At 42.8% G+C, this 24,891-nt stretch overlaps 1 protein-coding gene across 2 annotated transcripts; it reads left to right on the top strand.

Annotated features, from left to right (window-relative positions):
* Positions 1 to 55: 55 nt before the first annotated feature.
* LOC147109274 (creatine kinase B-type) lies at positions 56 to 23,229 on the top strand. 2 transcript variants are annotated; one of them, XM_086003056.1, is made up of 8 exons: positions 56 to 163; positions 1,935 to 2,134; positions 2,592 to 2,746; positions 4,088 to 4,220; positions 7,548 to 7,719; positions 8,667 to 8,790; positions 9,550 to 9,739; positions 22,837 to 23,229. In XM_086003056.1, the coding sequence occupies exons 2-8, from the start codon at positions 1,957 to 1,959 to the stop codon at positions 23,013 to 23,015; spliced, it is 1,131 nt and encodes a 376-aa protein (XP_085859182.1). In that variant the 5' UTR covers positions 56 to 163; positions 1,935 to 1,956; the 3' UTR covers positions 23,016 to 23,229. The 2 variants fall into 2 exon arrangements, with proteins under 2 accessions (XP_085859182.1, XP_085859181.1); XM_086003055.1 differs by lacking the exon at positions 1,935 to 2,134 and adding an exon at positions 1,377 to 1,582 and having other exon boundaries at positions 57 to 163.
* The last annotated feature ends 1,662 nt before the right edge of the window (positions 23,230 to 24,891 follow it).

The raw sequence follows: 24,891 nt of genomic DNA, 5'->3' as shown, positions 1-24,891 counted from the left end.
GGGATTAAATTGACCAGCCAATGGGCGCTTGGCCTCGGTGCGCTATATAATCCAATGGGAACACACCGAACGTTCGGACACCAATCAGGGTGGCGCGGAGATCAGGCTGAGGTGGGAAGCGCAGGTTGAGAATTAAATTTGGTTATTTCCCCTGTTCATCCAGGTAAGATAATTTTGAAAATAAAAATTGGGTATTAAAATATAATTGCAAATCTTATAATTGCTTTATTTATTTTGGAGTAAAAGTGCATTTATATTTCAAAGCCATTATTTTAATTAATTTTAGGTGAAAAGTCTAGCAAAAAAAAAATGCAAATTAAATAAATGTTCTGTCTTGTTTTAATACATAAAGTATGAGCAGATGAAATATGATTTTAAAACAAAAGGTTCAGGTATGGTTGCATGTTTAGTTTAATGCAGAAATACTCAATTCCCGACCTAGAAGACTAATCCATTTGGATGCATATAGCTGTGCGAGAGAATTCTCCTGAGTATTGACTGGTAAAGCGACCTATGCATTCTAATGCAGTATTGGAAGAATGTTAGAAAGAGAAGAAAATTCTTTGCCAATTCTCTAGTTCCGTCAACAGAATTCTTTTTAATATTTAAAGCAACGTTCAGATGTAATTTTGTACATTTTAAACAAAAATACTCCACCAGCAAGCCATTTGTACTGGCAGGATCCAGATTGGTATTTGTGCTCCTCCATTGAGCGAAAGCACCTTGTAGTGGTTCTAATCTGTGAAATCTGGACCTTGTATCTGCTGTACTTGGATTGTCCTTCATAAATTGTGCATGGAATACAATGCGAAAGGGTCACGAAGGACGAGGAATTTACGTAATCGTAAGGCTGTTTAAGAATCCAAAGAGGTCCTCACCAACACGGAAGAATTATAAAACTATCAAAGGATTATCATTCATTAATCGATAATATTTTCCTTGCAGCTGTCGGAAAGGGCAATCCGTTAAAAAGACCCGATGTTGAGTCAATTAAAAAAAAAAAAAAAATTACATTGTCTTTAGTCACTTGAGTATTTCGGTGACCTATCTAGAAATGCAAGTGGATTAAAGCGTCTGAAAGATGCAAGTGGCTTTACCGTAATCGCCCAGAAGTTTATTTAGACCATCCACTTCAAACATTTTGTAAATTTCGAATATCGCAGTCGTTCCCAGGTTCACGCTGATAATTCGTATTCTTGCTGAATGGCATGTTTTTTAAAAATCTGCAAATGGGACTAATTTACATTCTTAAAATATACACGGTGCTTTCTCCACAACCTGGACCCCAAGCAATTCATTCAATCTCGCCACGGGGAGCCCGTACCTTTTTTTTTCCTATTCAATCCGATTTCTAAAAACTCTTGTTTGTGTTGCAGTAAAGCGGTTACCATGCCATTCAGCAACAGTCACAACCTTCTGAAGATGAAATATTCTCCTGAAGAAGAATTTCCGGATTTGAGCCAACATAACAACCACATGGCTAAAATCCTGAGCCTGGACCTGTATGGCAAGCTGAGAGATAAGCAGACCCCCAGCGGATTTACCCTTGACGATATCATTCAGACTGGGATAGACAACCCAGGTAAAATCGCACTTTGATGAGCCATCTGCTTTCCTCGGTACAGAAGCGTTGCTTTCCAAAAGCCCCCAATAGTGAGCAGTCAATTGGAAAATTTAAACTAAACCCGACCTTTGGTTATCAGGTGCTTATAGCCTGTCCACAACCAATCGCATAATGAATGGGATCATTAATTTAAAACGGATGCACTACGGAAAATCTCATAAATAATCGTAGTTATTTGTGTTTCAACCCCTTTTTTTTTTCAATCAACATTGATTACACCTGCGTGGCCAGCGACCTTCTGTACAGGGGATAGTCGATGGTGTATGTGATGAGATTCATCTCATTTTATGTCTGATTTCATTCAATGTAGTTGTGACCCCCCGCATCTCGAAATGGCCACGCTAAAGATAAAGAGGCTGTCGGCAGCGGAGGAGTTCCCCGATCTGAGCAAACACAGCAACCACATGGCGAAAGTGCTCACTCTGGATCTCTACAAGAAACTCAAAGACAAATCAACCCCCAGTGGCTTCACCGTGGATGATATAATTCAGACTGGGATTGATAATCCCGGTAAATTGACTGGAATAGTCTAAAGTCTCTGCACTTTGTCACAAGATTCACTGATCGAGTTACAATGCAGGGGGATAAATGTTTTAGTGCCCGCGTACGATTTGTGTCTGCCATAAATTCCCGTACGATCATCACCGCGAAATCAAATGAGTCCCCTTTTGATTTAACCGCATGACCATTTAATGGTTTTTGTACCAACATTAACTTTAGTAATGGTCAGTGTATTACTGTAATGCGAAAGTTGTTTCCACCCCCCCCCAAAAATATCCTAATGAACACATGAAGCAAAACAACTGAGTGTTTTCTGATCCCTTTCACCTTTCCTTGCCTTCTATTTAAAATTAATACTGCTCCTTGCAGTGATCAGCGGATTTAATCGTTAAATTTTAATCGGCTGGAAATCTCTATCAAGTTAAGGAAACGCTGTATGCATTTTATTCTCATTTTTTCTCTACAGGGCATCCATTTATTATGACAGTAGGTTGTGTCGCTGGTGATGAAGAATCCTATGTGGTTTTCAAGGATCTCTTTGATCCAATAATTCGGGACCGTCATGGTGGCTACAAACCTACTGACAAGCACAAAACGGATCTTCACCACGAGAATCTCAAGGTCAGGGAATGGGGATCAGTTCCTGCCTAAACATAAAATGCAATAGAATTTTACCTGCATTTGAAGAGTAAACTACATGTGAAACCGTGACTTTGCACATTGAATGGGAGGTACTGAAACGCCCAGTGTCACTCGCAATTTATGGTACTTCCCCTCCTGTACTGAATCCAGCCAGGGCGCTTGTTAGTATCATTTAATAATGTTCTGCGTTGTAAAATGGGATAAGCAGATGTTCTTTGAATAGCCTTTAAAGATTTGATGACATTTTGAGTTTCCATTCATGGGAGATTTTTTTTATAGCTTCCTAATTAAGTCTTTTGATGAGACTGGCAACATTTACGTTTGGCCTATTTGCATCAACCTTGTTTGTAGTTTAGTAAATGTAATCCTATGAAAATGCAAAGAAAGTGTCCGCTGCGTCCTTCAATGCATTATAGACTATAATCAAATTAGAAAGGCAAAATACTCCGGATGCTGAAAATCAAATAAAAACAGAAAATGCTGGAAATACTCAGCAGGTCAGGCAGCATCTGTGGGGAGAGAGAAACAGAGTTAACATTTCAGGTCGATAAAGGTCATCAATGTGAAACATTAACTCTGTTTCTCTCTCCACAGATGCTGCCTGACCTGCTGAGTATTTCCAGCATTTTCTTTTATATTCAATTAAAAAGGCTTGGTCTTGTACAGAATTGTTTTAAAAGAAAGTCCTTTTACGGCCTCTCTCCAATGTTTTGCATAGAAATTAAAACTTGGATCACATTGCTGGATTTAATTTCTCGCTTTCAGCTTTTTATTCAACTGCGGGTGGGCAGAGGACCTACCTCAAGCTGTCTGGCGTCTGTATTGCACCAACCACTGGAAAGTGCATCTGATTACCTGAAGTGATTTGGCTTGCATTTGTTCTCTTCCTGCTGACCTGTAGCTGTGGGGAAGCATTTATTGGCACCTTTGCCCAGTGAAACAGGAACTTGCTGTGTGCAGGTGTGAGTTTGCATTCTGCCAGTCAGTGATCCTGTACTGCTGTTTCTAGGAATACTTAAGCCCATTGTTTTTCTGGCCAACCTTAATGCTGGCTGTGAGATGTATTGCTTTTCAAATCTCTACATCATTCACATTAATGCAGCAGTTGCATGTATGCTGTTGCTTAATAAGGTTATAAATTGGAATTTGGGCAAAAGAACAAGTCAAGTGGGACAATTTTCCCTCCTGGTCTATAATTTATAATTAAAATATTCCAGACAATTGGATGCCATCTGATGACAAAGCATATTTACATAAACCTGTTCTGTTGATAACATGGCAAAGTGTAACAAATCTGAAGGTGTATACATTTGTCTTTAGGGTGGTGATGACCTAGATTCCAACTATGTGCTGAGTAGCCGAGTCCGCACTGGGCGCAGTATATGTGGCTTTTGCCTCCCCCCTCACTGCAGTCGAGGAGAGCGTCGTGCTATTGAGAAACTTTCAGAGGAAGGTAAAATCATATGAGCATGATGTGTTACTGAATCACTTAATTGGTTTAAAAAAAAATCTAATCTGAATAATTCATCGCAAAGACTTTTGAAAACCAGTGAAACATTTCCAACAGATTTTAATCAGAAATATAATCTTCTGGAAAAACTAGCAAACCAGTGAAATATTTCCAACTGATTCTAATCAGAAATATAATCTTCTGGAAAAACTAACTTTAAGAGTTATAACACCCATTGCAGTTATGTAATTGAACCCATTTATTTAATTGCTCAGTATTTTCATCTAATGCTCCCCTATCCCAGTGTCCCTCAATTGTTTTTCATTTTTCTGTCCTGAAGAAAGCATTATCCTTTCCCTTATGTAGAAGGATAGGGTATATTTCCCTTTCATAATATGATGGATGGCTATTTTTCTTCACCTTACACTACCACTACCCCCCCCCCCCCCCACAAAAAAAAATATTTGACCAAAAACTAAAACTCCTGATGTTGAGTCAGATCTTGCCTGAAATGGGAACTGGAATCATTACATTTCTTGTATACTTCCTTAAACAAATTCCACAAGTTAAGAGCAGCCTCTGGCTAATCTAAATGTTTCAGTTAACTGTAAATGCTACATCCACTTATCTGTGAAAAGTGTAACCCACATACTTGAACCATTTATGGAAATGAATGTCTGTACTTGGTGTGTTTGTGACCTCTTGTTAAACTCTGCAGTGTTTGAAACACATCTGCTGTTGGTTCCAATTTTGTTGCCTCAGAATCCAGTGTACATGTTAAAAACTGTGTGCCTTTTTTTAAAGACAGGAAGAGCACTTCTCAAAATATATATTGTGTTGAATTTTGTAAAGAAACAAGTTTGATTGAGTGAAACGTTCCCCTACTTGCATTTCTTGAAAACCTTGTTAAGATTTGGGCTCTCACCAGATAATGTTTCCTCCTGTCCAGCAACAGAACCAATAACAAAGGTCTTGCACTCAGTAAACTAAAGTGCTACATATTTGGTAATGTAGCCTGAATGGGGTGAACAATAAATCCCTCACACTGCTGAAACTCACTGGAAGTAATAATCTCTGACTTGCTGACTAATAATTCTCTGATGGGCCATATATTTCAGGTTATAAACTATGAAATGGGCTTATTAAGAAACAAAATGAATTGAGGAAACACAGAAAATGTCACTAGATTATAATACCTCATAATCTCCATGTCTTTCAAAATGAAAGTGAAGAATATTTTAGCAGCTTTCTGCAGTCCTTTAAACAACTTGCATTCTTGACTTAAATTATTTTGAGTAAGACAAATTTACAGAAACCTCCATTTTTGCCTCCAGCTGAGGACAGTACAATAAAAAATAGAACTGTGGAAAAAAAATATGCCACACTTTTTTCAACCAGAAGAGGCAGTTTCTGACTACAGACCAAAGTTACCAGGGTGTTTCCAACTCTTCCATTTAGGAGGGGTAGACAATATGTCAATGAGTGATGCAGAGTCCTTCCAATGCTGAACAATGTACAGTTAAGATGATCTCTGGCAGTAACCAATTTAAAGTAGCTACAAGAACCCCATTTAAAAAAAAAAAAGACATAAGGGCTGAACAGCTGTGGCTTTTTTGGTGTACTCCCACTAACTGCAAGACTGTTGATAATTAGGCTTGGATTCTGGAAACGGCCTGATGGGGTGGTGCCTACACCTACCCCAACTTGGCTGTCTGCATAAGGGGGATTTGGGCCAAGGCAGGGACTTCTTGCATTGAGTACCCATTTTTCTGACCATCAGAGGAACCCAGCAAATCTCAGGGAAACTATGACTACCTGCCAGATGGTAGAAACGCAGCCCACCTGGGGATCCAGGCTGGGATCATGGCTTGGACACCTAAAGAGGAAGTACAATTTTTCTTAAAGCAGCCCCTTACAAGTGGTCACTGCACCTGAAATTGTTTCTGGGAGAGGGGACCTGTAATCCAAACCATGCCCCACCACCAGCCGGCCACACTTCTGCTGGACTTCCTGGATTTTTCAGTAGACAGGCAGTCGAGATGCACCAATACTGATGTGGACACTTAACATTTCTGAGCATGAAGGGACTTCCCTCTCACCTTTAAACTTTGGTAGAGTCACCAGCAGAAGTTCCAGACGGCTGCATCTCCCCACTTGTACTGGGACATGCCCAACCTCCAGATTTTTGGCACCATAGTCGCTTGTGATTTAAAACAAGACCAATCTCTGATTTGACACAAACCAATCCTCAAATAGTCTCAAGATTCATCTAGTTTTGCCCAAACACACGCCTTCAAAGTGTGCATCACTCACAACTGCATACTGATTTCGGTGATGCTCAGTGGTGTTTTTTTCCCACAGCTGCAAATGTTTCCATTTGATAGGAATTTATGGCATTAATTTGGTCTTTTTTTTTTACCCTTGCAAATATTAAATTAGCAATTTCAAAAATTTTAGCCTTTTGTCCAAACTATATTTGCTTTCTTGCTGCGAGAGGTTTTGACTTCTACAAAAGTAATAAAACCAAAGGGGGAGAAATTCCCCTAGAGGGCCGTTTGGGGTGCTAAGTGAAAAATGTTTGGAAAGTTAGCACCAGGCGCTAACCTTTTTCAAACGTTTGTTAAATTCCCCATTTTTTGCTCCAAGAGGGAAGTGGAGCGCTAATCAAGTGCTCCACTTGGCTCTTGGAGCGCAAGAGGCGAGGAATGTCCCGATCCGGGGCAATGTGCTTATCAGTACCACGTGTGGCCACGCATGATGCTGCCACGTTGCAGGGGCTCTTCCCTGCATTAAAGGGAAGGGTCCCACGCTGCGAGCTCTGCGGGTTTCATTGTAGATTTCTGGGCTACTGGGGAGCGGGAGTGCTGTGCGATCAGCCCGGTACTGGAGCAGAGTGCCAGGTTGAGTGAGCGCGGCACTGACTCTGACCAGTGGCCAAAAGAATTGGCTTGCGTTTTTTTGCCGGCTGCCCACTGTGCCTTTTAAGTTGCGCCCCGCGAGCAACCAGCCTCTCTGTTCGCCACCCCTGCAGCAGTCGGTAACATCGCCCGGCACTGCTGCGGGGCGCGAGTGCAAATTTTTATAGCGGGGCGCTGTGCCATAGATGACGTCCTAATCTCTGGGTGCAGAAGATCGGGCGATACCCAATAGCGCTGCCGCTAACCTCCTGCAGAATTTCGCGGGAGGCGCAGTTATCACTGCTGGGGAGGGGGGTGCCAAACGAGAGAAATTTTGCCACCAAACTTAAATCTAGAGGGGATTCTAATCATAGGGTTTTGGAAATGTTTATCATCACCAAGACTAAATTTTATATATTTTTAATTTCACTAGCCTTAGGAAGTCTGGATGGTGAATTTACTGGAAAGTACTATGCCCTGAAGAACATGACTGACCAGGAGCAGCAGAATCTAATTGATGACCACTTTCTGTTTGACAAGCCTGTGTCCCCACTGCTGTTGGCCTCTGGGATGGCACGTGACTGGCCTGACGGCAGAGGCATCTGGTCAGTTCTTGGAGGAAGAGATGAGGAAAAGACAAATTTATGTGCAGCTATATCGATTTGCTTATTTCCGTTTACTCTTGTTCTCGCATGTTGGGATGATGTACTTGGGTGCAGCTAATCAACAGTTATACAGAAATTGTCTGACTTTAGCTATGTTGAGGGGAAATTAGCCAAGAACACTCGTGTCAACAGGCAGCTAATAGCTTTTCTATTTCCTACTGAAGCTGGTAAATACTTGTGCATTTTTGCAGTTCTTCATAGATGGTTGGCAATGGCAATATCTTGGGGGATGGGGTAGGTGGAAGAATGAGTTCTTTCAGCTGCCAGGGAGAGTTCAGCTGCCAGCAAAAGTAAAGTGTAAGGGTTTGCTGCTGGGATTTCATATGAACTAGTATTAACTATTTTTGATTAGCATATATACATACATACATGGTCCATTTTCCTGCACTGTTCGCTTTGTTTATGTAGAAGACAAGGTTTCTAAACATATAATCTGTTTCCTCTCCATAGTGTAAATGTATAGTTTAATTTATTTTACTAGCTTGGGGGAGGGTTGTCTGATCTTGAGCCCTAATGCAAGTATCTAATTTTTTGTCAACAAGTGCTTATGGTGGATTGGGTAGACAACAAAGGTGCGCTTAAGTCTTTTCCAAACCTGAACTGAGATATCTTGTTTCCTTCCTCCACCCCCACCTGTGTTGGCAAACTTGAGACCCATCTGTTGATCAAAACACTACAATTAAGCAATACAAATATGTGATGAACATTTCCCTTTTTTTTTTATAGCTGCCTCAATGAAGGTAGTGACTTGTAACACTTGAGTCCTCTGGTCAAAAGCTCAAACTATTTAGTTGAGAACATACACTGATGGCGGTGATTTTTAGTAACAAATTAAACAGTTTACTTGTACAAAATACTGTAAGTGTTCCAAATTACATGTTTTCTAGGCACAATGACAATAAGACTTTTCTAGTTTGGGTCAATGAAGAGGATCATCTTCGTGTCATCTCAATGCAGAAAGGTGGAAATATGAAGGAAGTCTTCACCCGTTTCTGTACTGGACTAACAAAGGTACAAATCGGCACAATTCACTTGGTAAAAGTCTAAGGCCTAGAAATTCAGTGGCCTGCGCCACCCGTTAGCGCCCTAAGAGGACACTTAGTGGGTTTTGCGCCACTGGCCACGCCTCCCGCTAAATTTAGTGGGACGCTAATGGCGGTGCTAGCCGTTAGCGCTGCACCGCTACCGATGACGTAATTGGTGTGCGCAGCGCCCCACTACCGCCCCGATCGTGAAACTTAGTAGTGTCCCCTGCTTTAACGCCGGTTGCAATTTGCGACCGGTTCAGGGGGGCCTACCTGCGGCAGTAGAGGCACTGCGGTGCGGGGCGGCCATTTTTTTTGCTGGCCACCTGCCAGCACCTCTCCGCGCCGTCATCCCCGACCTCCTGAGCCCTGCCCCGCACCCCCCCCCCCCCCCCCCCGCGGAGTGCCGGCCGTGTCCCAAGAGCCCGGCACTCGCGCTCTTTGAGCACGCTGCAGCAGGCCCCCCCCTTTAAGAAGGGGAGGAAGGCCTGCAGTACCGCAGCGCGCCATGCCACAGCGTGTGGCGCTGCGGCATGTTGCGCTGCGATTTTTAGTTGCAGGGCGCCTCCAGTAGCGCCGCGCTTCTGTCTGGGGCGCTGAAACTGAATTTGCGGCGGGCGGCCGCGACTTCTTCCGGGGCGGTACTTCTGGCGAGGCTGGCACCCCAAATGGGGCACCAGTGAATTTCTAGGCCTAAAGCTATTAGTGTATATTCTTTTGAACAATTTTTTTTTTTAAATTCTAGATTGAAAATGTCTTCAAAAACAATGGTCGTGCATTTATGTGGAATGAGCACCTTGGTTACGTCCTGACGTGCCCATCTAACCTGGGAACAGGTCTCCGTGCTGGTGTCCATGTGAAACTTCCCAATCTCAGCAAACATGATAAATTTGGTGATGTTCTGAAACGACTGCGGCTGCAGAAGCGTGGGACAGGTAGGTTGGAGCTTATCAATAAAGTATATTGTTGCAAAACCCTGAGCAGAATACACAACGTTGTAGCAATAAAGTGTTGGACAGCTACCTGAAATGAACTTGCCAATCGTTAAAGTAAGGAACAATTGAATTATGCTTTAAATAATTAACGCTTGCAACCAATCGCAATAGTAGAAGCTTCCTTCTGTAATGGACTTTGGCCAAGAAATTCTAGTAGCTCCAGAAACTGGCCTGAAATTGGTCCTCTGGTCTCATCTGCACAAAACCAGCGAGCTGCAAATGCTAATCACGCATCTGGATGCAGTTTGCCAGTTGGGGGCCTTGGGCAATTTGGCTAGCTCGGTCACAGACCCAGCTAACAAGTGGGTCCTGAGGTGGGGGGGGCGGTGGTAAACCAGAGGTGGGGCAGGCCTGGGCTGGAAGCAACCTGCAGTATTTTTGTGGAGCCAGGAGGAGCACTCCTGCTCCTCCTGGCTGTCCCGAAACAAAACTGTAAAAAGTTAATTTACTTTGTCAGCAGACCCTTTAGGACCACTAATTAGGTTGCTGAAGACCTGGATCAACTAGGCAGAGCTTGTGCAGTGCAAGCTCTAGCCAGTGTTTGATGAAACTGGCTTTAGGACCCCAATCTGCATATTGAAGATGCCCAACGCCTGTTTCAGGCAGGCACCCTGGACACTGGGCAGTCATCGGTTCCAAATTTGGCAACTGACACATTTTTGGGGAGATCGGGCACAAGAGACTGCAACCCACAATTCATTCTCCCACCGCCACCACAGTAATTGTTCACACAGAACAAGTATGCGAGTTCCAATTTCTGCCCATTTTTTTTTTAATCCTGCTGAAAACTCCATTATGAATTGCAGTCCACCTATCTTTAAGAACCAGATTTGACTAATCGGTTATTTTTTGGCTTTTAAACACAACTTGAGGAAATATACTTTGATATGAATCCAGAGTTCCCTTTGAAGCCCCCATCAAACCATAGAAGTTTGCAGTACAGGAGGAAGCCATTCAGCCATTGGGTCTATTTCAGATTTTTGCTAGAGCAATTGCAAATTAGTCCCACTGCCCTCTTCTCTCTCCATAGTCACATCTCTTCTGTTTCAAATATTTATTCAATTTCCTCTGAAATATAATTGTCTCTGTGTAACTATTCCCTGTGGCAAACCATTCCAGGCTTCAACAACTCTGTACAAAGAATTTCTCCCAAACTCCCTTTTTTTCCTCTTGACTCTCGGTGACTATTTTAAATTGAGGATTCATGTCACTGGCTCCACCAGAAGAAATGTTTTTTTCCTATTCACCTTATCAAAACCCTTCATGATTTTAAAAAGCTTTATTAAATCTCCTCTTCACCTTTTCTCTGTTCCAGTGGAACTAATCGCTGTGTCCCAAATCTCTCCTCGCAACTATAGTTTCTCACGCTTGGTATCATCCTTCTGTATCTACGCTGTATGGCTTTAATGCCCTTTATATAATTGGGCACAAAAAAAAAAAAAAAAAAAAAAAAATTGCAGACAGAACTGTGGCTTAACCATTGCCTTGTACAAATTTTTCATGACCTCTTTGCCCTTGTTCTCTATTTATGAAATCCAAAATGCTGTTGACCTCTCTGGTGATTTTATCTACTTGCACTTACAAGGAATAATGCCCTCACGCTACTCCACATTAAATTGCATCTCCCACCTTCTGTCTGTGTGTGTGTGCTCCATGTTGCTCTTGTACCATATGCCTGAATTTTTGTAAGAAGCTTCCTTTGAGACACCTTAAAATGCCACTGGGTAATCCATATAAACTACATCTAATGCATTCCCTTTATCCAATTAACTTTTTTTTAATCTTAAATTTATCAAACGCAATTTGCCTTTAATAAATCATGCTAGCTATCATAGAAACATAGAAGATAGGAGCAGGAGTAGGCCATTCGGCCCTTCGAGCCTGCTCCGCCATTCAATGAGATCATGGCTGATCATCCAAATTCAGTACCCTGTCCCTGCCTTCTCCCCATATCCCTTTGTAGTGTCCGTGTGTAGATAAAGACACTGAAGACAGGAGTTGGTTCATAGGTATTTACTAAGCAAGTCTTGGGGGGGGGGGGGGTTTCTAAAGGATATACACAATACACAGGCTTATATAGCCCAAGTGGCAATTACCGGCATTACGCACACCTGGGGCTCTTAAAGGCACATACACCACAATTCCTCCCCTTCTAGCTAACTAGTACATCATATTTTAAGTAATTATTAATTACATGTTATATGCAAAATAATATACATTGCTGTATTAATTAATTATAAGTTAGTCTTTCAGGAGGCTTTCTGACTCGGTCCGGATAACGCCTCTGGGGTGTAGTAGTTTCTGGTGGTGTAGTAGGTTCTTCTGGCAAGGCTGATTCGGCTTGAAGGCCAGTGTCGGGTTCATCGGGCTCCAGTATCACCGGATCGGAGGTAGATATGGGTATCTCTACTTCATCGTTAGATGTATAGAGTGGTGGTGTAGGTTGTCCCTTTTCGGATGACTTGATGATTTGGTCAGCATGGCACCTTATTATGCTGTCTCCGATGTCCACGGTATACATCAGTGGTCCTAATCGTGTGCAGATAGTTCCAGGCTGCCATTTCTCGGTACGGTAGTCCCGGGCCAAAACCGGTTGGCCTATCTGGAAGGCCCTAGTTGGCCTTTCATTCATGCCCTGAAACTGCCGGTTCTCCACGTCCCTTCGGATGTTGGGCTTTACCAAATCCAGCTGGCATCTTCGGTTTCTATTGTAGAACATCATGGCGGGAGTTTGGTTAGTAACCATATGCGTTGCATTCCTATATGCAAATAAGAAGTTATCCACCTTGTGCTGAAGTTTTATGTCTTCATTACCCATGGCCTTGATGGCCTTCTTGAAGGTCTGGACAAACCTTTCAGCCAATCCATTGGTGGCGGGATGGTATGGGGCGGACGTGTAGTGCTTTACTCCATTGTTCTTTAAGAACTTTCTGAATTCTTCGGACACAAATTGCGGTCCATTATCAGAACATATCTGCTCCGGCAGCCCATTCCTGGCAAATATGGTCCTTAATACTGTAATGGTTTTTTCCGTGGTGGTGGAGGACATCTTTATTACCTCCGGCCACTTGGAGTGTGCATCAACCGCGATTAAGAACATTGAGTCCATAAATGGACCAGCAAAGCCGATGTGCACCCTTTGCCAGGGATATGAGGGCCACTCCCATGGATGTAGAGGGGCTTGGGGTGGAGCGTTTTGGACCTCTGGCATCCTAGGCAGCTCTTAGTCATGTCTTCGATGTCTCCATCGATACCTGGCCACCATACAAACGCCCTAGCTAGGTTCTTCATTTTCACTCCACCCAGATGCCCCTCGTGAAGCTCCTTTAGCACTTTATCCTGGAGTTTGGGTGGAATCACCACTCTGGATCCACACATCAAGGTTCCTCGGCACACTGACAGCTGTTCTCTTCTTTGCGAGAATGCTGGCAACAGTGGTTCGCCATGTGCTGGCCATCCCTTCACTGTTAAATCGTAGACCCGTGAGAGAGTAGGGTCATTTCTTGTCTCCCTTTCAATGGCAGAATTTGTCACCGGTAGACATTCCACTATGGTAGAGTGGAATATCTCTACTGGGTCTACTGTAGGTGCCTCTTCTATCGTTGGCAACAGTAGACGTGATAAACCGTCAGCATTCCCATGCTGTTTTGACCCTTTGTATTCAATGTTGTATTGGTGTGCCCCTAGAAAAAGGGACCATCTCTAGTCTTTGTGCTGTCATAATGGGGACACCTTTTTTAGGGTTGAATATGGAGATGAGGGGTTGATGGTCAGTCAGCAAGGTAAATTTTTGTCCGTGTAGGTAATGGTTGAATTTCTTCACTCCCCATACCAGGCTGAGTGCTTCCCTGTCTATCTGGGCATAGTTACGCTCAGCTGAGTTCAATGAGCGCGACGCAAATGCTATCGGCCGTTCCGAGCCATCAGGGAATCTATGGGACAATACCGCTCCTATGCCGTAAGGGGATGCATCGCACGCCAGTCTGATTGGTAGTGATGGGTTGTAATGAGCCAAAATTTTCTCGGATGTGATTAAGTCTTTACATTTATGGAAGGCACGTTTACAGTCTTCGTTCCATTTCCAAATCACTCCTGTTTGTAGAAGTTCATTAAGAGGGTGTAGAATAGTTGATAAGTTCGGTAAAAATTTATGATAGTAATTTATTAATCCCAGGAATGACCTTAATTGTGAAACATTTTCAGGTGCTGGGGCTTTTATAACTGCTTCAATTTTTTCAGGTGACTTATGCAACCCTTCCTTATTAATTATGTGGCCACAATATGATATCTGATTTTGGAAAAATTCGCACTTGGGGCGATTTGCTCGTAGGCCCCGTTCTTTCAGCCTAGTGAGCACCTGCTCCAAATTGGCAAGGTGCTTGCTGTCGTTTTCTCCTGTTATAAGGATGTCGTCTAGGTGGCATTGAGTCCCCGGAATCCCTTGCAGGACTTGCTCCATAGCTCTTTGCCAGATAGCTGGAGCTGATGCTATTCCAAAAACCAGTCGATTGTACTGGTACAGGCCTTTGTGTGTGTTTATTGTGAGATACTTTTTAGAGGTCTCCTCAACCTCCATCTGTAGATATGCCTGTGCCAAGTCAATTTTTGTGAAACGTTTCCCTCCAGATAGTGAGGCGAAAATATCTTCTATCCTCGGAAGAGGATACTGTACCGTGTGAAGGACCGGGTTTACAGTCAGCTTAAAGCCCCCACAGATGCGAATTTTTTTCTGTTCCTCAGAGTTATTTTTCAATTTTTTTCATGACTGGAACGATGGGTGTTGCCCATTCGCTCCAATCTATTTTGGATAATACACCTGTCTTTTCCAAATTCTTCAGCTCTGCCTCGACTGCCGGACGTATTGCGTATGGCACCGGTCTTAAAAAATTTTGGAATTGCTGTATCTTCCACTTTTATTGAGGCGGTGATGCCTTTCAAGGTTCCTAGTTTCTCTTGAAACACTTTGGCGTTGGCCAAGATGTCTTTTAGTCGTTCAGGTATGATGTCATCATTGTTTTTTTCCTTACTGGTCACCGTCAGTGCCTGAAATGGAGTGCCAGTCTAAACGTATCTTCCTTATCCATTCACGTCCCAACAACGGTGGACCACCATCTTGTAGAATGTATAAATACAACTTTTGTATTTCTTTGCCGTTGTATACCACAGGCACCCTTATTTTTCCTTTGGGGTAGACTTTCTGCCCCGTATATGTTTTTAAGATAATGGCTGTGTCTTTTAGAGGTATATGCGAAAATAGCCTCTCGTAATCTCGTCGATTTATTATGGTTAGAGCTGATCCTGTATCTAGCTCCATTTTAACTGGGGACCCTGCTATTGTGAGGTTAACCCAAATGGTTTGGTAATCCTCTTTGGCAAGTACATTATGTAATTTGAGACAGCTTAGTCTCTTGTTTCCGGAGTCGCTATCGCTATTCTGGTCTTCGGAGCTATTGTCCGTCATCATTTGTACCTTCCTGTACTTTTTTTTATTGATTTTTTGTTTTCTGTCAGTGGATTTATTTTGTCCAGATTGGCATACCTGTGCAATGTGTCCAATCTTACCACATTGCCTGCATGCTTTGCCCTTGAACCAGCAGTCCCTCTGGTTATGGGTGGATCTGCCGCAGCGATAACATCTTCCGAACTCCTGTGTCATTTTATGGGTGCCGAAGTCCTGTGTCTCTTGTTGTATCTCTGCAGCTCCTTTTGCTGCTGCTTCGTATGATACAGCCATACTGAAAGCTTTGTCCAATGTTAAATCTTTTTCAGAAAGCAGTCTTTTTTGTGTTCCTTCACTTAAGAGACCGCAAACAAATTTGTCTCGAAGATAGTCCTGCTCCGAATTGGCAGTACTTTGATAGCTTTCTTAATTCGGTTAGGTAATCAGCGTTACTTTCATTCTTGTGTTGATTTCTCTTGAAGAACTTGAATCGTTCCGCTATCAGCAGCGGTGTTGGGTTTAAATGCTCCTGCAGGGTATCAACAATTTCTTTAAAAGTCTTGTCCTTTGGTTTGGCTGGAGTGATTAAATTTCGTAACAGCCCGTATGTCTTCGCGCCCATTAAGTTCAGAAGTACTGAAGCTTTTTTTTCATCTGTTATTCCATTTGCAGTGCAATAAACCTCTACTCTTTCCACGTATGTGGTCCAATCTTCTATTTCGCCATCAAAAGCCTCTATTACCAGATTTAGGCATTTCAGAAAAGATATGGCGCTTCCCGTGCTTTTTTTTTCTCTGTAGCAACGATATGGCGCTTCCCGCCGCTGCTACCGATAACAACGCTGTTTTACCGTGGTTTCCGTTTATTCACTGTTGGAGACTCGTTCCCGACGGAGGTCTAAACGCTGACCTGCTTGCCGCGCCGGCCGTCTCTCGAGTGCACCCTCCCAGTCCGTTATTGCTTGCCTCCGATTTCGCTGCCTGTCTCGGCTGTAGAGCCCGCCGCTGGAGCTCCAGCCTGACGCCCAGGAAGGATTAGCGCAGTACCTGTCACTAGCTTGGCCAGCTGGTGAAACCACAGTTTCTCTTACTTCCTTGAGTCTTCTGGACGCTGGAGGAATCGATGTCCTTGAGGTGCTGCCGAATTGCAGGCAAGTCCGTTTCCACTTCGTCGCCACTGCAGTGTCCGTGTGTAGATAAAGACACTGAAGACAGGAGTTGGTTCATAGGTATTTACTAAGCAAGTCTGGGGGGGGTTTCTAAAAGATATACACAATACACAGGCTTATATAGCCCAAGTGGCAATTACCGGCATTACGCACACCTGGGGCTCTTAAAGGCACATACACCACACCCTTGATCCCTTTAGCCTCAAGAAATATATCCAACTCTTTCTTGAAAATATATTTAATGAACTGGCCTCTACCGCCCTCTGGCAGAGAATTCCACAGGTTCACCACTCTCTGGGTGAAGAAATTCCTCCTCATTTCAGTCCTAAATGTCCTACCCCTTATCCTTCGACTGTGACCCCTGGTTCTGGACTCCCTGGCCATCGAGAACATCCTTCCAGCATCTAGTCTGTCCAGACCTGACAGAATTTTATAGGTTTCGATGAGATCCCCTCTCAATCTTCTAAACTCCAGTGAGTATAAGCCCAATCGACACAATCTCTCCTCATACGTCATTCCTGCCATCCCAGGTATCAGCCTGGTGAATCTTTGTTGCACTCCCTTCATGGCAAGAACGTCCTTCCTCAGGTAAGGTGACCAAAACTGCACACAATACTCACGGTGCGGTCTCACCAAGGCCCTGTACAACTGTAGCAAGACATCCTTGTTCCTGTACGCGAACCCTCTTGCTACGAAGGCCAACATACCATTTGCCTTCTTAACCGCCTGCTGCACCTGCATGCTTACCTTCAGCGATTGGTGCACAAGGACACCCAGGTCTCTTTGCACTTCCCCTTCTCCCAATCTATTGCCATTCAAATAATAATCTGCCTTCCTGTTTTTGCCACCAAGTGGATAACCTCACATTATCCACATTATAGTGCATTTGCCATGTTCCTGTCCAAATCTTACTGGAGTTTCCCGACATCCTCCTCACAGCTGACCCTCCCACCCAGCTTTGTGTCGTCTGCAAATTTGGAGATATTACATCCAATTCCCTCGTCCAGATCATTATATATATATATTGTGAACAGCTGGGGTCCTAGGACCGATCCTTGCGGTACCCCACTAGTCACTGCCTGCCACTCGGAAAACGACCAGTTTATTCCAACTCTTTGCTTTCTGTCCGCCAACCAGTTCTCTATCCAAGTCAATACCTTGCCCCCAATCCCATGTGCCTTAATTTTGCATGCTAATCTCTTATGTGGGACCTTATCGAAAGCCTTCTGAAAGTCCAAATACACCACATCCACTGGTTCTCCCTTACCTATTTTACCAGTTACATCCTCAAAAAATTCCAGTAGATTAGTCAAGCATGATTTACCTTTTGTAAATCCATGTTGACTTTGTCCGATCCTGTCACTGCTTTCCAAGTGCTCTGCTATTACATCTTTTATAATAGACTCTAGCATTTTCTTCACTACCGATGTCAGGCTTACCGGTCTATAATTCCCCACTTTTTCTCTACCACCTTTTTAATAGTGGGGTAACATTAGCTACCCTCCAATCCATGGGTACCGTTCCAGAGTCTATCGAGTTCTGGAAGATGACCAGTAATGCATCTACTATCTCTAGGGCCACTTCCTTAAGTACCCTGGGATGTAGACCATCAGGCCCTGGGGATTTATCGGCCTTCAGTCCCATCAATTTTCCTAACACCATTTCCCTACAAATACTGATTTCTTTCAGTTCCTCCCTTTCATCAGACCTTATGTTCCCCGGCATCTCTGGGAGGTTATTTGTGTCCTCTTTTGTGAAGACCGATCCAAAGTATGTATTTAGTTGGTCTGCCATTTCCTTGTTTCCCATTATAAATTCCCCTGATTCTGACTGCAAGGGACCTACGCTTGACTTCACCAATCTTTTTCTCTTCACATATCTATAAAAGCTTTTACAGTCAGTTTTTATGTTCCCTACTAGCTTACTCTCTCTTCTATTTTCCCTTTCTTAATTAATCCCTTTGTCCTCCTTTGACTCCTAAACTGCTCCCAATCCGCAAGATTATTGCTTTTTCTAGCCAATTTATATGTCCTCTCCTTGGATCTTATGCTATCCCTAATTTCCCTTGTTAGCCACGGTTGAGTCACCTTTTTTGTTTTATTTTTATGCCAAACTGGGATGAACAAATTCTGTAGCTCATCCATTTGGTCTTTGAATGTTTGCCATTGCCTATCCACCATCAACCCTTTGAGTGCCATTCCCCAATCAATCCTACCCAACTCGCTCCTCAGACCATCGTAGTTTCCTTTATTTAAATTGAGGACCCTTTTCTCTGAGTCAACTACTTCATTCTCCATCTTAATGAAGAATTCGATCATATATTATGATCGCTCTGACCCAAGGGGCCTCGTACAACAAGATTGCTAATTAATCCTTTCTCATTACATAATACCCAATCTAAGATGGCCTGATCTCTGGTTGGTTCCTCGACATATTGGTCCAGGAAACCATCCTGTAAACACTCCAGGAATTCCTCCTCCACAGTATTGTTACTAATTTGGTTGGCCCAATCTATATGTAGATTAAAGTCACCCATGAGGATTGCTGTGCCCTTATTGCACGCTTCTTTAATTTCCCTTTTAATGCCATCCCCAACCTCTGCCTTACTGTTTGGAGGTCTATATACCACTCCCACTAATGTTTTTTTCCCCTTAGTATTTCTCAATTCTACCCATACAGATTCCACATCAGAGCTAATATCCTTCATTACAATTGTATTAATCCCTCCTTTAACCAGTAATGCTACCCCACCTCCCTTTCCTTTTTGCCTATCTTTCCTGAATATCGAATACCCCTGGATGTTGAGTTCCCAGTCTTGGCCATCCTTGAGCCACGTTTCTGTAATCCCAACCAAATCATATTCATTTACCTCTTTGTGCAGCCAATTCGTCCACCTTATTACAAATGCTCCTCGCATTAAGACACAAAGCCTTCAGGCTTTTTTTAACGCTCTTAGACCTATTAGAATTATTATTTACTGTGGCCACGTTTGATTTAAACCGTTGATTTCTCTGACTGCCACTTTTGTTTTTCTCCTTCCTATCTTTTTTGCTTTTATCCCTGTTTTCCTTTCCTCTGTCTCCCTGCTCAGGTTCCCAACCCCCTGCCATTTTAGTTTAAACCCCCCCGAACAGTGCTAGCAAACCTCCCCGCAAGGATATTTGTCCCGCTCTGGTTCAGGTGCAACCCGTCCGACTTGTACAAGTCCCACCTTCCCCAGAAGCAGGCCCAGTGATCCAGGAAACTAAAGCCCTCCCTCCTGCACCAACTCTTTAGCCACGCATTCATCTGCTCTATCCTCCTATTCCTATACTCACTAGCATGTGGCACCGGGAGTAATCCAGAGATTACAACCTTTGAGGTCCTACTCTTTAATCTGCTACCTAGCTCCCTAAATTCTTGCTGCAGGACCTCCTCCCTCTTCCTACCTATGCCGTTGGTCTCAATGTGAACCACGACCTCTGCCTGTTCACCCTCCCCCTTCAGAATGCCCTGCAGCTGTTCAGTGACATCTTTGACCCTGGCACCAGGGAGGCAACAAACCATCCTGGAGTCATGTCTATGGCCACAGAAACTCTTATCTGTTCACCTTACTATAGAATCCCCTACCACTATTTCTTTCCCACTCTCCTCCCTTCCTGAGCAGCAGAAGCACCCCTGGTGCCCGGAAGTTGGCTGCTGCTGCCTTCCCCTGGTGAGTCATCCCCCTCAACAGTATCCAAATTGGTATACCTGTTTGAAAGGGGGATGGCCACAGGGGTCCCCTGCACTACCTGCCTGCTTCTACTGCTCCGCCTGGTGGTCACCCATTTCCCTTCTGCCTGTGCAGCCCTACCCTGCAGCGTGACCAACTCATCAAACGTGTAATCCACAACCCTCTCCGCATCGTGAATGCTCCACTACCCATCCATCCGCAGCTCCAGCGCCTCAATACGGCCCGTTAGTAGCTGCAGCTGGATGCATTTCTGGCACACGTGGTCGTCGGGGACACTGGCAGCGTCCCTGAATTCCCACATAGAGCAAGAGGAGCATAACACTGGGCTGGGCTCTCCTGGCATGACTTACCCCTTTAATTAATTTAAATTAATTCAATACCACCAGTTAAAGATATACTCTAGGGTGCTTATTTACCAACTGTCCCCACTACACCAGAGACCCAAGAAAATATAAACCGCAGAATTTAAGCTTGTAATGAAAAGGAGAAAGAAATACTCACCAACCAATCACTTACCTGCTTCCTGGTGACGTCGCACTTGGATTACTTTTTATATCTCTCCCCTGCTGTTGAATTGGTATGCCTCGCTGAATCCGCCGCTTTTAACTGCCACTGGTCGCGCTGCACTCCTCACCCAGGTCCGTCGCTCTGGTCGGGCCTCGCTGAATCCGCTGCTTTTAACTGCCGCCGGTCGCGCTGCACTCCTCACCCAGGTCCGTCGCTCTGGTCGGGCCTTGATCATCCATTCTTAATTTGATCTCCAATTATGGATTCTAATAGTCTGCTCACAACTGATTCAGCAACATTTATTTGCTCGAGGAACAGCACCTCATCTTTCGATTAGACACTTTACAACCTTCTGGACTCGCATAGAGTTCAACAATTTCAGACCATAATCTCTGCCCCTATCTTTTTTTTCCATTTTTTTTTTTTTCTCTCTCCCACACAGCAGCTGTCTTTCATTCTACCAGTGCCATTTATACTTCATCTAGAGCCATCTTTTGTTTCTTAACTTGTCCCATTACCATCTCCTTTTGCCTTGCACCATCTCTTAATCTCTCCTGCCTTCCATCCTATCACAGACCTTCCCTTTTGTTCTTTCCTCCTCTACCCCCTTTCCCTGCCCCTGCACTTGCTTAAAAACCTGTTCGATCTCCAGCTTTTTCCAGTTCTGACAAAGGGTCATCGACCTGAAATGTTAACTCTGTTTCTCTCTTCACAGATGCTGCTTGACTTGCTGAGTATTTCCAGCATTTTCTTTTTTTATTTTGCTTGTTTGGTACAGTAGTGAAAATGGAAAATTACTTTCAAAGATTCTACACTTTTTTTGAGAACATGCTTTTTCAACACAGTCCATGGGAAATTATGCATGTACAGAGTGGGCACTCTAGTAAATTTTGAGCTTTGATCTGGATGGTCACAAATGTAGCTCCTCAGCCTGAAGTCTGAAAGGTACAGGTTTCTGGCTGAGCTGGGTATAACATTCACTGGACCTCTAAGAATTTGGATCTTCACCTAATGGGTGGTAATTTTGAGGACGTTCCACCTTGTGTATGGAGCCTGGTTAAGATGGTAGTGTGGGTCCCAGGATTAGTCATCTAGTGGTAGAGCCCTATCCCTGACCTATATTCCCATCTAGAAAGACTCCATAATAGGAGCAGAGCCTTTCAACATGACCCTTATAATCCGGACCAGATTACTTCTTTCCCAGTATGGTGCTGGTATCTTTGGCATGTGCCTAGCTTGTGAGACTGTCGGGAAAGGGCAAACCATTAAACTGCTAGAAATCTAAAACATGTTGGCCAATTGAAGGAACAAATATGTAGCAAAACAGAGAATGGCAGCTCATTTGTATCTCTGATGGGGTGGACAGGAGTTCTGAACCAAGCCAGTTTCTGTGATTTTCAAACCACTATTCGGAGGTGCTTGTAAATGGCCTGGAAGCATCCTTGCTTTCTGCATCAGTGTCTGGGCACCATCTGTGTATTTGGTTGCTTGTCATCCTTTGAAAGAAACCAGTTATCTACTAAGCCAAATTTGGATTCTGTTGAATAAATCTAAACCAGTTCTGTTTGGATTATCAATTTAGATTTGGCATTCTTCCCCAGTAGATCTAGCTTATTATAAATTTGAGTTGCTATTTTTATTTCTACAATTTGAGCACTGCCACAAGTTTAAAGCATGATGCACTTCAGTCTACATTAGGAAATTTTGAAGCACTGAAGTAAAAGTTCATAGTTTTCTATTTTCCTTTCTGCATTTTATGTATTTGCCTAGCATGCCTGAGTTTTGTTTATAAAAAAAAAAAAAAAAAAAAAAAAATCTGATTCACCAGGTCGCTTTGAACATTAAAAAAAAACTATTGTAGATGAGCAATAAAAAGTGCTGCTGGCAATCGCTACCTTAAAAGGAACTTTGTATGATTTAAACCATTTATTGCTACTTGGTAACTAATTCCCACTTTTATTTAGATTATCTATCTATATATCTATCTATCTTGGAATGCTTGTTTAAGTGTATAATTTAATGACAGATTTTCTTGAAAGGGAAAACTAAGTGCATTTTTAAAAAATTTTTTTTAAGACAGTTCGATTTTAGCATTTCTTTTATAAATCTGATTACTTCCAATATAGAAGTAGCTCTTGTATTTGTGCTAAGAGGCTTCTGCAGTTGTAATAATGCAGCTGATGTTTATGTTGCTTTCTCATTGCTAGGTGGTGTCGACACTGCTGCAGTTGGTGGTATTTTTGATATTTCCAATGCTGACCGTCTGGGCTTCTCTGAAGTTGAATTGGTTCAAATGGTGGTCGATGGTGTGAAGCTGCTAGTTGAAATGGAGAAACACCTTGAAAAGGGCCAGGCCATTGATGGTCTTATCCCAGCTCAGAAGTAAAGTCACTTTATCGCTCATCTTCTAACCTATTCACTGGATATATTGTATATTATGAAAACCTCAAGATGCCAGTCTGGATTGGGAAAAGTATCATCATCTTTAGCAAAATATCTTCCATAAATAAATGTAGTATCTTGAAGTTATAATCATTGCATTGTTGTTGCTGATGATGGATTTAAAAAAAAATGAATAAATATACTTTGGTCCCTACAAATGAGTGCACAGTAATTTTCTTAGAAACTTGGTTAAGGTTTCCTTAGGGTTTAGTCAGCTGTTGTAGCTTACATTTTTTAATGCTTTGGTGGTTTCAGCATCTCTCTAAATTGCTTCCTGCTTAACAACTTTTATATCAGGTCTACGCATTAATATCCCAATTAACCTTTTCAACTTCTTAAACTATTCGTCTAATGGGAGTAACTTGTAATGGTGGCAAACTGTTTCTTCTGCTGTATTACATAGAATTTACAACACGAACAGGCCATTTGGTCCAACTGGCCTATGCCAGTGTTTATGCTCCACATTAGCCTCCTCCCACCTTTCTTCATCTCGCCCGATCAGCATGACCTTTTATTCCTTTCTCCTACATGTGCTTCTCTAGCTTCCCCTTCAATGCATTTATGCTATTTGCCTCAACTACCCCTTGTGGTAGAAGTTCCACTGTCTGGGTAAAGACATTTCTCCTGAATTCCTTATTGGATTTATTAGTGATTTATCATATTTGTGAGCCCTAGTTTTGGATTCCCCCACAAGTGGAAACCCTTTCTCTACATCTACCCTATATTTTAAAGACCTCCGAGTCACCCCTCTGCCTTCTCTCTTCTAGAGAAGAGCCCCAGACTTTCTTCTGCTGTAAAGTTGACTAAGTGGTCATTATGGCTCATTAAGGTAAATTCACTAATCCTGTGCTAATCGCAAAAAGCCATTAAATTGTTGTAGTTCTGAACCAACTAATCCTCTTGCATGAAACTTTTGATACTTAAAGACCACGAAGTATGGTGGTAGCTGTGGACTAAAGGGTTATAAACATGGTACGGTAATTCATATCTGGATGCCTAAAAATTACACTAGTGACAGATTAACTTTTTTGTGTATGCTTCTTCCTTCTTTTCCCCTCCCTCCACTATTCCTCAAACCATTTCAAGACAAATTGTTAGGCCTTTGTCCATACCACTTGTGTTTTGTGGGTTAACTTCTTTTTAAAACTCATTCTTGCTATGTGACCCATCTCCTTTCTATATGTAGACTGGGTGCATTCTAGCAGTCCAATATGTATCCCTTGAATAAACTCTCCTGAGAAACAATTGAGATTTTCACTGGTTTCCGTAGTGACTCCGTAAATATAGTGAATTCCCCAACTGCAATTACTAATTCAATTGTAAGCCAGTTCCGTTAGAATACAATTATAATTTTCTAGAAACCATGGACCCAGGAAATCTTCCTGCTGCACTTTATGATATCACTAACTGGGACCTGAGAACTTGCACCTCTGTTCAGCTTTTCAGAAATCTGGATACTTTTACACAGTTTCCAACATCAACAGCATTGTACTGGATACGTCTGAAGCCTCTTGAGAACCTTCAACTCCTCTAAACTCATCATTTTATGTTCAGCTGCACTCTACAGTAATGGGCTTTAATTCACTACCTTTTGATGGTGCATCGTTAAAGATCTGGTATTAAGCAACTACTTTTCATTGCTGCTTCCATTTTTCTTTTTCTGTCTATGTTGGATATGGCATGATGAGCACACACAAATAGAAATGTCTGGGCTCTTTAAATTCGCGATTCAATTTATGAAGCTATACAATGAGAGTGTGGAATATGCTGTAATAATTTAAACAAAATGAAAACTCCTGGAATTTTAGCCTACCTTGACT

Source organism: Somniosus microcephalus, chromosome 12, assembly GCF_052327205.1.
Source record: "Somniosus microcephalus isolate GS21.2 chromosome 12, FLI_Smic_1.0, whole genome shotgun sequence".
NCBI classification, from domain to species: Eukaryota; Metazoa; Chordata; class Chondrichthyes; order Squaliformes; family Somniosidae; genus Somniosus; species Somniosus microcephalus.
This window is presented reverse-complemented; position numbering and strand designations above follow the sequence as displayed.